Source organism: Prinia subflava, chromosome 2 (genome assembly GCF_021018805.1).
Source record: "Prinia subflava isolate CZ2003 ecotype Zambia chromosome 2, Cam_Psub_1.2, whole genome shotgun sequence".
Classification (NCBI taxonomy): Eukaryota; Metazoa; Chordata; class Aves; order Passeriformes; family Cisticolidae; genus Prinia; species Prinia subflava.
In genome coordinates, this window is record NC_086248.1 from 34,163,641 (window position 1) to 34,177,880 (window position 14,240).

General features: G+C 36.5%; 1 protein-coding gene across 1 annotated transcript in view; it reads left to right on the plus strand.

Moving 5' to 3' along the window:
* Positions 1-14,240, plus strand: part of DOP1A (DOP1 leucine zipper like protein A) — a 68,129-nt gene that overhangs the window by 11,429 nt on the left and 42,460 nt on the right. Inside the window, exons 3-10 of the mRNA XM_063389551.1 lie at positions 911-1,092; positions 3,293-3,463; positions 4,816-5,005; positions 5,607-5,705; positions 6,797-6,896; positions 9,236-9,345; positions 11,330-11,438; positions 13,712-13,832. Coding sequence (XP_063245621.1) covers positions 911-1,092; positions 3,293-3,463; positions 4,816-5,005; positions 5,607-5,705; positions 6,797-6,896; positions 9,236-9,345; positions 11,330-11,438; positions 13,712-13,832 — 1,082 coding nt within the window. The remainder of the gene's footprint in view (positions 1-910; positions 1,093-3,292; positions 3,464-4,815; positions 5,006-5,606; positions 5,706-6,796; positions 6,897-9,235; positions 9,346-11,329; positions 11,439-13,711; positions 13,833-14,240) is intronic.

Below are 14,240 nucleotides of genomic sequence, written 5' to 3' on the forward strand. Positions count from 1 at the left end.
GGAAATAAATGCAGCATCTCTTTTATTAGTAACATTTACTTCTAATATCATTCAATGTTATAGAAAGAATGCGAAAATAGTAACTGGTATAAATATCAGCAGTAATTTTATGAGGCGTGAGTTCTAAAATGAGGCTCAAATCATTCATGGACTAGAGAATGTTATCATTCTGATTAATTTTAGGAGTTTAATGGGCAACATCATTGTAATCTTTAACAGCAGTTTACAATTTAATACAAATCCTGATATCCGTAAAAATCTTGTTTGAGTCAGTCATATGTGTTTCTAGGGAGCCCCACTGAGGAAAATGACACTACAGTTGGAAGTGGCATTATTATTTTGTGTAAACTCTCATTTCTTTCTTTCTTTTTTTTTGATTGTAGCAGTTCTTGCTGCATGTTTGCGCAATGTGAAGGGTATGATATGGCAAAAAAAGTCAAAAAATGTAAATGCAGCTCTGTTTTCCAGTCCTGAAGTGATTACATAGTTTCAGAAAGTGTTAAAGTTTTGTATGCCATCTCACTCTATGGCTTTCTCCTAAAGCTATCCCAGGCTCACAACCCACAGTTTAATAGTCCTCTTTGAGCCAGTGATAATGGATTTTACCAAATGGAAATAGCAATTTTTGTCCTCAAATGGATGAGTAAATGACAAATGGAGAAGCTGTAGGCAGGAAGCCCATTGCAAGTGAAGTTTAAAATGCCTTGGCAATTTCACCTGTAACGAGTGTACAGGCAAAAAGCACGGCAAAGAAAAAGCTCCACGGTACATTTTAATAGCATTGGGTTTTTTTCTCGTAACCTAGGTTTGTGTGGCGACTTACTGAACATGTCCAGGAACTCCTTTATAAAATGTGCATTTGATGTTTAACTTCTTTTGTGCTGTTTTTCTTTATGTGCTGATTTACCAGGTGCTGCAGAACAACGCCAAGTACCAGGTGGTCCCCAAAAAGCTGACAATAGGCAAGCGCCTGGCACAATGTCTGCATCCAGCTCTGCCGGGGGGCGTTCATCGGAAGGCACTTGAAACATACGAGATCATTTTCAAAATCATTGGGCCCAAGCGCTTGGCCAAAGATCTGTTCCTTTACAGGTACAATATTTTAAACAATTCCATTCCAAATGTAGCATCAAGGTCCTTTTGTTTTCCTGCATTTGATATTTGCGGTATTACTTTGTTATATAGCAATAATCAATCAAGGACCAATTTCTTTGCCTCATGTTATTGGTGCTTGTCTAGTACTTTTGTTCTGTATGTTGTGTAATGGAAGATAAACCAAGCACCTAAATTTTTGTTATGAGTTGATTTTAGTGGAAGAAAAGGTGGAATTCATTATTTTTTAATTGAAATAAAGTTTTCTGCCTGTATGTGCAGTGTGGTAATTGAAATGTTAACACCTCGTTGTATTAACATTACATTTTCCTATTTAAGTGTTGTTGGAAAAGAATCTGAGTATAGTTTGTTGCAAGAAACTCGATCATCAGTTTAACTGAACAGAAAGATTTTGTTTGTTAGCATGGGAGGGCAAGTAAAAACTTTTTCTCAGTCTCTGGAACTGATGATGATGAAAAGGAAGGATAACCTTGAAAAGTTTAGTCAGCATGTACTGGGTCCTAAACCTCCATTACGAGGTACATTTCAGTTTGCGTGGGATGGGTAAGACATTAAGTTATTTATTATATAATGAGAAGAGGGGTGTGTGCACACTATCACATATGGTTCCTAAACTTTACCTGTCCCATGGGTTTGTGAAATAGTGGGATAGAATAGAATTCTGTTTAGGTAAAAAAGGTGTGCATTAATGCTTGAAAAGAAGTTGTATGCCTTAGCATCAGCTCTTCTGTCTTGCATTGTCACAATGTTTATATATAATTACATTGTGGAGGAAGTGTTTCAGTTCTCTGTTTCCACATGTTTTAGAAGACACTGTGACCTCATAGCTCATGGTTTTTTTGCTTGTATGGTGATTCAGTAGCTGCCAGATCTCATTAACACTAAGTTCTAGGGTAATGGAAAATGCTACCTTGTATAATCTAACTAAAAGCTATTGTTACTGCTGCTAGGGCAAAGACAGACATTCACATTAAGGCATTATCAAAGATTCCAGTATTTGTCATGAAAGCAGAATGTCAGTGTCTGAATGTTAAATCTTGAAGTGTGAGTAATAGCCTTACAAAGAATGACTGTGGATTAGTGGGCTGCTTATTGAACAAAGGGACATTTTCTGTAGAAAAAAGAAGCCAATTGACAATGGTAAAGTACAAGCTCTGCTGGACAGAAAAAGGCAAAAATAATCTTACCAAAAGTTTTGTATTTTGGAATGAGTTTTGTGGGGTTTTTTATCCTCTATTGTGGATAACATCCTATCTACACAGATATTTCTTGTAATAGTATATTTGTAGGTGTACATTTTAAGACCCTTTCCTTAAATTTACCTTTTTTTACTCTTCTTTGATTTTCTTCTTCATATGTCAGGGTCTTCTAATCGGAATCCTCAATGATTTTGAAAATTGAAGTTGTGTTTACATGCATTGGGTTATTGGTACAATTTGTAATAATTTATTATATTGAGTAGCAATAGCAAATATTATTTTAGTATCTGTCTCTAGTATCTTCTCCTTAGGAGATCACATTTATAACCTTCATAAACTTACACTTCCATTCAAGTAAATTCAGAACATACTTCCAGTGTTTTCAGTCCTTTACAGGCTGTGTTATGAGCAGCATTGTGAATAGGATTTATTGTTAGTTTTAGAATCTGTTTTCAGACTGAATTTCTGAAGTAAATATATACTTTGATGCCGCTAGGGGTATAAATGCCTTATATTTTACCTCAAGATTACTTGCTGAAGTAAAACATCATGATTTTTCTTTCAGAAAATTTCTATAAATTTCCTCAAATTGTTCTTATCCAGTCTTGTTCTTTTATCTTAATAAGTTCAAAGAAAATGTATTTTTAAATACATATGGTTCAATATAGGCAAAATTAACATTTTGTTATGCAGAGATGTTTCTGATTTATCATATTTGTTTTATTGGTGAAAGTCATCTCTACGCCTTCAGTGCTTGTTATCACAATAGTAATAAAGCTCATAATATTAGCCTTGGGGATACCAACCTGTCCATCCAAAGGCAGTCATGTTGTGTGGTGGTCTATGCCTATGCACAATTCTAAGATAAAAATCTGATGCTTATAATAACTATACTGGATGTGCCTGCAGCAGTCTTTAGAGAGAAATAAAATTGTCATGTTAGAAGCTTCTTTAAAAAAGGTAAAATTTATTTTTTACAGTTCTGGACTATTTCCACTCCTTGCCAATGCTGCTATGTCTGTCAAGCCAACATTATTGAGTTTGTATGAGATTTATTACCTCCCTCTGGGGAAAACATTGAAACCAGGGCTGCAAGGACTGTTAACTGGGATTCTGCCTGGGTTAGAGGAGGGATCAGAGTATTATGAAAGGTAAGGATGCTTATGTTAATAAGGTGATATACTTCATCTGGGGGGAAGCTGGTTGCTGTAACTTTTCACTATGTACTTGTGTGTGGATTTATTGTTTTCAAGGTGGTTGCCTTTTAATTTGATGCTGTCATATTATTGCAACAGAATGGTGTATGGTAGGAGGTTCTCAGCATTAATTAGGACAAATCATCTGTTAGTTGTTTCTGCTAGTAGTTATGGAAAGGGAATTGGCATTAAGCAGACTTAATGTTATACACCAGTCTCTTCTCCCAGGTAGCAAGCAATAGAACAAGAGAAAATGGCTTCAGGTTGTTCTGGGAGAGATTTAGGTTGGATATTTGGAAAAAGTGCTTCACCTAAAAGTGCTTCACCTTAAAAGGTTGTCAAGCCTTGGAATATTGGAACAGGCATAGTGGAGTCACCATGCCTGGAGGTATTTAAAAGCTGTGTAAATGTGGCAGTTTGGGACATGGTTTAATGGTGGATTTTGCAGGGCTGGGTTGGACTCAATGATCCTGAGTGTCTTTTCCAACTTAAACAATTCTATGACTCTTGACATACATAACTGCAGCATCTGGGCTGCTGAGGTAGCATCTTATCATAATAAAAGATAAAGTTACACTTCAGTACTTAGAATTCTTGGAATTGTTCACATGCTGACATATTCTTGATATTTCCAACTTCAGAAGCTTGAATTTTCACAACTTGTATGTGAAGAGCAATTCAACACTGTCTTTTTCTATTTCTGTGTAGGCAGACACACACACAGTGTAGTTGGCATCACTACAACAGGGAACAAGGTCTATCCAGCTTGCCTCCTGGGGCCTGCCATAGGGAGTAGAGGTGCTGCCACATGAGTTGGAGGAAATGAGGACAGGGGAAGGGATTGCTTGTGCTCAAAGAATTGGGGTATTTTTATGCCCTGTTATTACCAGAAGGACTCAGTGCAAGGAATGAGAGGGCAAAAGCCATCTGCTTTGATTCTTTTCTTCAGTAGCTGTGCTTTCCTGCTGTCTGTCTGAAACCTCTGTCTATAGCAACACTTGCCTTTAAGTAGCAGATGAAGGAGCTATTTGGCCCTTTGAACATAAGGAGCGCATAAGGAATACATAAAAAGAAGCTGTGGGCGGGCCAAAAGCATTTTGCAAGCCAGATTGGCCCACAGGCTTGCTAGCTGGATTGCTCTGTTCAGGCTGCATTATGAGGTTCAGTGTATGACTGGGCCTCTCTTGACCTCTCAAAAGGAAGTTTTGACCTTCCTGTAACAATTAATGGTAATACTTATTAAAAGTGGGGGCAGGGGCAAGAGCTGTGATACGTGCCCTGATTGAAGTGACTCGGTTTTACTGCAGAACAAACACACTGCTGGAGAAAGTGGCTTCAGCTGTGGATCAGTCAGCGTTCTACAGCGCTCTCTGGGGGAGCCTCCTCACCAGCCCTGCAGTTCGCTTGCCTGGCATCACTTATGTCCTCTCCCATCTGAACAGGAAGCTTTCCATGGAGGATCAACTCTACATAATTGGCAGTGACATTGAATTAATGGTAATGTTTTAATGGAACAATGAGCTTATAATAAGTAAGTAACAACATTGAAGTTACTTACTTATTATGTAATGCATTTTGGGGGAATTGAGATGTATTCTCTATCAAAGGCTATGAACTTAGCCTTTGAAGAGACAAAAATGCATGTTTATTATAGCTCCAGTTAAACTGATGTTTTGGTGCATATAGTGTTTCAAAGCTGAATTAACAATTCAGAATTGCTTAGGTTTTATGGGAAACTTTGCATTCATTACATGCTTCAGCTAAACATGATTGAGTTTTGTTGCAGTTTTTGGTTTGGGTTATTTTTTTAAAGATGTAGAGAATTCTTTTGTCTTTTAAACTTAAGATATTCATTGGTAACATAAAAAAGCACAAGCTTAATATTTGTATAGTTTAGGGAATGTGTTGGTTCTGTGTTTCCTCATGGTGAAACTTCTTATTTTCCTGTTTTATTTTGTTTTGTTATTCAAAATTGAAAATAACTTAATTTAGTACTTATGATTATTTATAAATATCTATTCTTATTTTTGACTGCTGTCTTACATCTACGTCCTTAAAATAATAAATAACTATTTTGGGGGGTTTGCCATTCCTTCAGGTGGAAGCAGTAAGCACTTCAGTGCAAGATACCAGTGTTTTAGTACAGAGGAGCACATTGGACCTTATCCTTTTTTGCTTTCCTTTCCACATGAGCCAGGTAGGTTATTAACATGAGAGATGAATTGACAAATTCCTAAATGTACTTCACTTCTCAAGTGAGTAGCAATATTTGGTTGGTTTTTGTTAATGATTTTCTTCAAGCTTCAACAAGAGTAACACATAAGGGTTTCTCTGATAGGTTTGGCTAATCTCATGTCATGATCTCTGCTCTTCTGCTTCTTAACTTAATGTGTTAACTTTGAAGTTAACTTCTGTGTATGTAAGCTCAGTTATGCTTAGTTATTCAGAAGCTTTTAATTTGCTCCAATTTGATGAGAAAGCAAATCAACTGTTCATTTGTAAGTTTCCAATTCCCATGTTCAAAATCAGCAAAAGTGAATCCTCTTAGCACAACAGATTCAGAACACTAGAGAATTGAAAATGGTTTTTGGTTTTGGGTGAATGGTTAGCCCTAGCAGTAGTGGAAGATAGACATTACAACTTAGAGATAACTTTTTAGCGCATTTACTGTTCGTTTTCCTGTTTTTAAATGATCAATGAATTAACTCCTAGAGGAAAACTTACACAAGACTGAGCCTCATCTTGTTAGAAATTAGGAAAAACCTGCACTTTTATGTAAAAAAGAGCTGTGTTCTTGCTTGTGGAAGTGCTTCATTCACATTTATCAGTTACTGTAGGAGTATTTGGAGTGTCTCTGTTTAGGTACTGAAACGTTGAAATTATCAATACACCATTTTTTCAATATTAAGGCTTACACAAGCATTTCAAGTTGTAAGAAACTGAAAAAGTACTTCTATTTTTTAAAATGGATTTTAAGAATTTTCTTCCAAAGCCTTTGCCTTATAGTAAAATGAAATGTATTGTTGGAAAAATGAGCTGTTAGTCAAATCTCTAGGGTTTGATTCTCTTTGACTCTCTCTCAAAGAGTGCATATTATTCTATAGTATCTGTTCCAGACAATAATCATATTTTGGTTTCCTAAGAGCAAGATTATGTTTTCTTGTACTATGCCGAATTCAGAAATGTCAAAACAGGAAACTAGCCTGGTTTTAATGAACATTAAGCTGCTAACATAGAAAAAGCATTACTTTTCATAGTTAAATTTAATTATGTTTCTAACTTCTTCAGGCAACACGTCCAGACATGATCAGAATTTTGTCAGCAGCCCTTCATGTAGTGCTGCGCAGGGATATGTCACTCAACCGAAGGCTTTATGCATGGCTTCTGGGTAGGTTTGTATTTCATTCCATCGGCCACTAGAAGTGGAGGAAGGATTGTATTTTCCTTAGCAGTGTTTGCACTTCTGTGTAAAAAGAATCTTGGGATGAAATACTCCATTTCTTTCATAAGAAAGAAAGGCATTTTCTCTCTCCATAGACACAGAAGATGAAGAATGTCATCCTGGAGCTCATTCCTGTCATAAATTGTTGGTGCATTTTCCTCCAGCTGCAATTATAGGCCACATTCAGGGGTAGAGCCTGGTAGAGGAGGCTCATGGAAATAGGCACTCTGAAACTTTTTCTCTAAAAACATAGACTGGAGAAAACAGAGAGCAGGCTTTATAGAATGTAAATGGTAATTGGAACACAACAGTATAGAAGAGCATTGATACTACAGTTTGCTTATGCAAACTTTAAACTTCATTAGATCTTTGTGTGATTGAATTAACAGATCACCAATCACTTTTCAACAGCATTCTGGAGTAAAAATTGAGCAATTGGGAATACAGTTCTACCAAACGACATAAAATCAATACAGTACAAATTTAAATTTTTGTACGAACCCAGTGTGTAATCAGAAGAGGGTAGCAAATAATTATAACTATTACAATGCTCTTAACTATTCAGGAAATCAGAAAATAGAAAATTTTAGAAAACATTGGCTTTCTTATTCAGCCATGTTTTTTTAAGGAAAGCCTGTGGTCACATGAATCTGTCCAGTTACTCTTTAAAACCATTTTGAAAGAAGTCAAAATCATGGAAATTCCCAAGTGTGTCCCAGGAACTGGAGACTGGAGAGACACGAAGTGGCTTCTCTACTTGATATGTTTTGCAGTCTTCTGTTACCTTCTCTGTTTGACATCCCAGCTCACCAGCAAGCACATATGTGCTTTTTGGGCTACCCAGAACCTTTCCCAGCAGCTCTGGCACCTTTCCCAGGTGATAGTTAAAATGTCAGAGGCATCTAGCCTCTGGGTGACTGGGGAGAGAGGAGGTGCGTAGCAAAGGGCCCTGAGAAAGAACTGAAAATATGAAGGGAGGGAAGAAGTCAGCAACACTGACTTCTGTTCTGCATGAGGGGGTTGGTTGTGTTGCTTTAGGTGCTGCTAGGGTTTAGAAGTTAAAGATGAGAAAATCCTGGCTTCTTTTGTTAATCATTCCTCAAGACACTGACTTGCAAAGGACTTGTCTTTTAAAGAAAGTCAATGAAATGCAATGTTGTGCTTCATACCTGCATTTTCAAATTTGGGGAAGAAATAGTTTCTAGATTAAACACTGCAATCATGTTTCATCTAAATTTGGTGGATTAGATATTTGCTATTATTGGAAAAGGTATTTTGTGTATTTAAAATATCATGCTGCTTTTTTACTTCAGGAACCTTCTTTTACAGCTATTTCTTGAACATAGTCTCCACTGAAAGTCATACAGCTTCAGAGAGTACTTTTACTGTGACTTCCAGGTCCTGTGTTCTGAACACCTACTTCCTCTTTTTGCTATATATTTGGACAAACTTTCTGACAATATAGGTTTTTTGCTTTTTTTCTTTAGATATTGTGCTGCTTTTCTATTATCATGATTCTCTATTCCTAATACAAGACATTGCAGATGGAGATCAGTTATATTGGAAGACTGTCTGAATTCTGTTGTTCTATATGACTTTATTTAAATCTGGTGTTTACCATTACTTTCTGTTGCTTTACAGCTAGATGTGACCTATTAACATTCTCTATGAATAGAAATCACATACTTCTCCTTAAAACAGGTTTTCTTAACCATTGTTAACCAATTGATTTTTTTTTCTTCCTTAAGCCCATCTTTTGTGCAGTTTAAAACTTTCTGGGAAAAGAAAAGAAACCTACATTACAAAGGTCCATCTTCTTCATGTAATTTTGAATTTTAGAAAAACTTTTTTTTTTAGTGTGACTGATATTATTTCTAAGTACCTTAGTCATGTCAGTGTGTTTTGATGATCATCTATATATTTAAAACACTGAATTTTGTGTTCTCATTAATACTGAAATATTTTTATGCGACAGCTTGTGGGTTTTTTTAAAGATTGTGGGTTTTGCAGCATTTGTGAAAATTTTTCTTTTGTAAAACAAATAATTGGTTGATAATATTGTATAAAATTAATGTTTTTGATTTGTGTGCAAACTGTTTGTGTGCAAGTATAACTTAGTTTCCCATATTAAACTCTGTAAAATCATCTTTTTCTTGCCGACATCACTTGGACTTCATATTGGTAAGTTATCAGTGCTAGTGTGTTGATTTCTAGTTTAAAGAAATTTGCAGTATATTCTATTAAACTACAAATATTTATCTGCTTTGTCTTTTGTTTGCTTGAAGGTTTTGATAACAATGGTGCCCTTGTAGGACCCAGAAGTACAAGGCACAGCAATCCCGAGGAGCATGCCACTTACTATTTCAACACCTTCTCTAAGGAGATGTTAGTCCAGGTAGCTAGACAATGTTTTATCGAGGCATATATTTTTATAAACAGATCCTGATCAAAGTTGCTGTAACTTCATCTTTTGAGTTGCTAATGCAATGCAACAATGTAATCTTATCTTTTTGTGATAGTTGTGTTCTAGTCTTCAAAAACTTTCTCAGTGGAAAAGTGAAGACATGAAATAATGTGTTTCTCTAGAACAGCAGAATGAACAGAACAAATATTAGATTTCTGCCTCTCCTTTTCCACAATGAATAAAGCATACATGGATGTCATTTGATAATGAACCCAGCACACTGGAGCCTGTTCTTTCACAAAAGTGAATTAGAGAATTCTCTTCTGTAGATGTGGAAACCCCTCTGTGTCTTGAGAATCAGAAAAAATGGATCAGATGCCACTCAAAGTCTGTGTTAAAAGGGTCTTTCTCCCTGCTAGGAAAAGGGAGCATCTTCTGCTCTCTGTTGGCAGCCAGGAATAGTTGAGAAAATTGGCAGTTAAGCTAGTTCACTCTTAAAGCCTTGCTATGTGAGCAGAGATCACTGGTTCTAAGAACTGTGCTGCCTTTCTCACAGTATTCGAAATACAGATGTCTTTTAAACTGCTGTGAGTGATCTTGAAGTCAGGAAGACATTTTATCATTAAGGCAAATTGATAAGGTCAGGTTTTTCTGAGTCAGAACTGTGATGCTATGTATGGGAATGAGAGTGGCAATTCTTACAGCAGTCACTGACACAAGAATATTCAGCTCATCCCAGTTCAAGCTGACACTCAGCATGGAGCTAGCACCTTCAGTTTTATCCAAAAGTTGTGAGATCTGCTGTTCCACTGATGAGGAAGAGACCTCAGAATTCCAGTATTCCAACAGCAATTGGCACTCTCTCACCCTTCTCTTGTCGTCTCTCTGCCTTCCTTAGCAGATGATTCTGAAATTACTCAAATGTAAAGGAGAGGCCTGAATGAGCTACAGTTTCAACTGTACCTTATATACAAAAAAACGTGGTGAGCTTTCAGCAAAATTTAGGCATGGTTAATGGCTATGGTCTTTTTAAATCTGTCCATCTTTTGAACTTAATCAGTGTCAATAAAGCTTTTGTCTGAAAATTGTATGGACATTAGAATCAGTGCCTTGCCTATATACAATACAAATGACATACGGCTTCTAAAACCTTTTGCTGGCTCTTGAAAGATTTTAAAAGCATTGCTCCTTTCTGCCTTCTTCCCTAGCAGTCTTTTTGTGTTTTTTTTTTTTTATCCTGTCAACTCATATCTTATTCACAGATACAATGTACTGAAAATTCTGGCCTTCTAAAGATGTATGAAAGCACAAAAGATTTTTCTTTAAAGATACTTGCTGAAAATACTTGGTTTGTAGCAGATAGCAAGGCAAAACTGGTTTTCATGACTCTATTCTTTCTTATCTCACTTTTTTCTTCTTTGTCCTTTTTTTTGAAACTGTAAAAGAAACAAACTAGCTCAGACAGTCCAGTCAGCCAGGCAGAAAACTAAGCAAAATCTGTGGTTGTCTTATGGGGCTTTTTTTTAATTCTGCAGCTCATTTCCTAACCTGCATTGGTGTAGAAACTCAGTCTTCCCATTTATTTCAAAGTTGTCATTGCTGTTTAGTCGAGAAAGTTTTCATCCATGTGACTATACCATAGGAGAGATGATGTTTTATTAAACCCTTAATATCTACCTGCTTTATCTTCTCAAATAATTTGTTCATTAATGCTCACTTCTTCTCTTTTATTCTTAAGAAATATTGAGTTATCTTCTTATTATACTTTATTTTGATTTTAAATGAATACAAGTTACCAAGTTCTGTTCCACAGAAATGTTCTCAAAGGCAAAGTTGAGAGAACTTAATCATAGGAGACTGAGCTGCAGGGAGATGAATTAGGGGTCTCCACTACTGAGAATTTTCCCTTTATGTGCAGCTTCTATTGATTTCTAGCTTTCTTTTTGTTTATCTGATGTGTTTTTGCTCTTTGTAGGCAATGGTTGGAATATTACAAGTTAATGGACAGGGAGAAGAAAGCACATTAATGCAAGACTTAAAGCCTTTTCGAATTCTTATCAGTTTGCTGGATAAGCCTGAACTAGGTAATTTTCATTTACTCTTTTTAGTTTGTTTCATGTGATTTTGCTTTGAAAAATTTTCTCTCTTTTTTATCGAATTGAAAAAGTTATTTGCTTAGTACTGGCAGGTTAGCCAGATTTCTTAGATCCTCCGAGCTGTATCTATGTTTTGTATTTAACTTAATGCATTCATCAGATTTACCTTTTACCAAATGCCATTTCTTCTACTTTCTACACAGGAAGCAGTAAGTCAAAGTCATAGAGAGAACTGACTGTGTGTTGCAAGAAATGCAGATTGGATCTTTTTCATTTCTTTTATGAAATAATGACTTTTACTATTATAAATGTCAGCTACTGCTTTTGGGAATCACCTTTCTTCTAATATACACACAGAGATTATAGATATTAACAAGAAAACAGTTACCTTTTTCTCAGAAGAACTTATGCAGAGGAAGCAAGTATATTTTTTGTTTTGTGGGTGGTTTGTTGGGATTACTTTTTAGGTTTTTTTTTTAATTTTCCTTTCCCCTATTTAAAGTGTTTAAATGCCCTCTTTAGCAGATGAGTGCTGAGGACTGGGGACAAAAGTATTTACAGTTAAGACTTGGATATCTTGCCTTTTTCTTTGGAATACAGTTTTGATGATGACTGAAAAAATCAAAATAACTTTTTTAAATCTGTTATCAGATTTGAGGGTGGGATAATAAAACCATAAAAATACAGTAATCAAATAGAAGAATTGTTAGGACAGAAGCACTACAAGGAACAAAATATCTGTCAGAAATTTGCCACCTTCCTTGTAATTTGTGAATTCTGCGGATCAATTCAAATATTCAGAGGCAACGTGCATGTGAGGATTTCATGAAGTAGCAAATCTTTGAGGATTCTTTCAGCAAAATGAGATGTAATAGGCTAAAAGGATTTTTTCTTAACTCTGTAAGCATACACTTACTGAAGGCAGCTCAGTGAGGCTAGGAAGCACAACAAAGTAGATGATATCTCAAGCAGGATTACTTTTTAAATTCTTTTCAAAATAATTTGGCGTTTTTTTCTGCAAAATTGAGATTTAGCTTAAATCCAAAGGAGGAGCTATTTTATAGAATCATAGAATGTTTTGTGTTGGAAGGGACCTTACACTTCATCGAGTTCCAATGACCCTGCCACAGGCAGGAAAACCTCCCACTGAACAGGTTGCTCAAAGCCGCATCCAACTGGCCTTGAACACTGCCAGGGATGGGGCATCCGTGGCTTCTCCAGGCAGTCTGTTCCAGTGCCTCAATACCCTCTGGGTAAAGAATTTTCCCCTAGCATGCAAGCTAAATCTCTCTTCTTTTAGTCTAAAACTGTTCCCCCTTGTCTTGTTACCATCTGGCTGTTTAGAAAGTCTCCCTCTTTTTTCATAGGCCCATCTAAGTACTGAAAGGCTGCAATGAGCTCTCTCTGAAACCTTCTCTTCTGCAAGCTGAACAATCCCAATTATCTCAGCCTGTCTTCATAGACATGTTCCAACACACTTAATATCCTTGTGGCCATCCTCTGGACTGGCTCCAGCAGGTCCCTGTCCCTATGTTAGGCACCCCAAAGACGGATGCAGTACTCCAGGTGGGGTTTCACAAGAGCAGAATAGAAGGTCAGGATCCTCTGACCCTTGGCCTGCTGGCCACACTGTTTCAATGCAGCCCAGGCTGCAGTTGGCTTTCTGGGCTGGAGTTGCACACTTTCAAAGATACTTTCAAAAAGTACCCTGCTGACTATATCCTGAGCTAAAAAAAACCTGCCTCAAATTAAAAGGAAAGGATGATGCTCAAAATATTTTATCTTGTATTTGCATTTAAATATTTGAGTGTATTGTCCATGTGCTAACAGCATGAGATAGCTTAGGGGTGAGTATGTCAAAGTTTTTTGATTGAAACCCACCTCTGATCAAGAATCCATTTACATGTTACTGACCTGAGCTAATAAAAAGGGTGTATTGGCTTGAACATGATCTATACTGCTGAGACAGCACAGCTTTTGAATTTGGTATGTTTGTATCCAGCTGCCATTGTATGCACACTGAACATGGGGCAAAAGAACCCTGCTTGTGCTTTGTGTACTCCCAGGCACTACAGTTGTCTCAGTGTTTCTGGAATGCAAACAAACCGAACTTTGTTACATTCAGGTAGTTTATGAGACAGAATCAGAAGAAATGTTGTGGTTTCAATGACCAAAGCTAGCTAATGATTTCAGTAGCTTTCAGCTCTGCACTGTTGGCAATGCTGTAATACAAGGGTGTGACTGCTGGTATTTCTCCTTAGGCCCTGCCATCCTAGAGGATGTATTGATTGAAGTCTTTCGAACACTGTATACACAGTGCAAAGCAGAACTGGAGCTTCAGTCAGAACCATCTTTCAACAAAGATCACACACAGCTAAGCAGGTAAATAATAAATATTTTGTATTAAAAATATGTATCTTTCTTGCTGGAACCATGCTATGGTGCCTGTGGAACTGTGACATGTTTTGTTCATGATACAGGATCTATTGACATTAATTGCAACTTCTGTGTTCAGTGCAAAGGTGTGAAGTGGTTGGCTTTATTTTTTTTATTTTTTTAATACTTAGCATATGTTTTATTCTTTATCTATGACAAAAATGCTTGTTTGATTGATGGTCATAATCTTTATATCTGTGTTCTTGAAAAACAAAATAGACTGATGAGTTTTCTTGTGGTAAAAAAATGAAGACTGCTACAAGAGAGCCGGGGAGTGGAATATAGTGTTTAAAATTTGAATTTAATATTTTGAAAGGTGGAGAGGAGAGGAGTGTTCAAAGCTGGAGAGGGGAG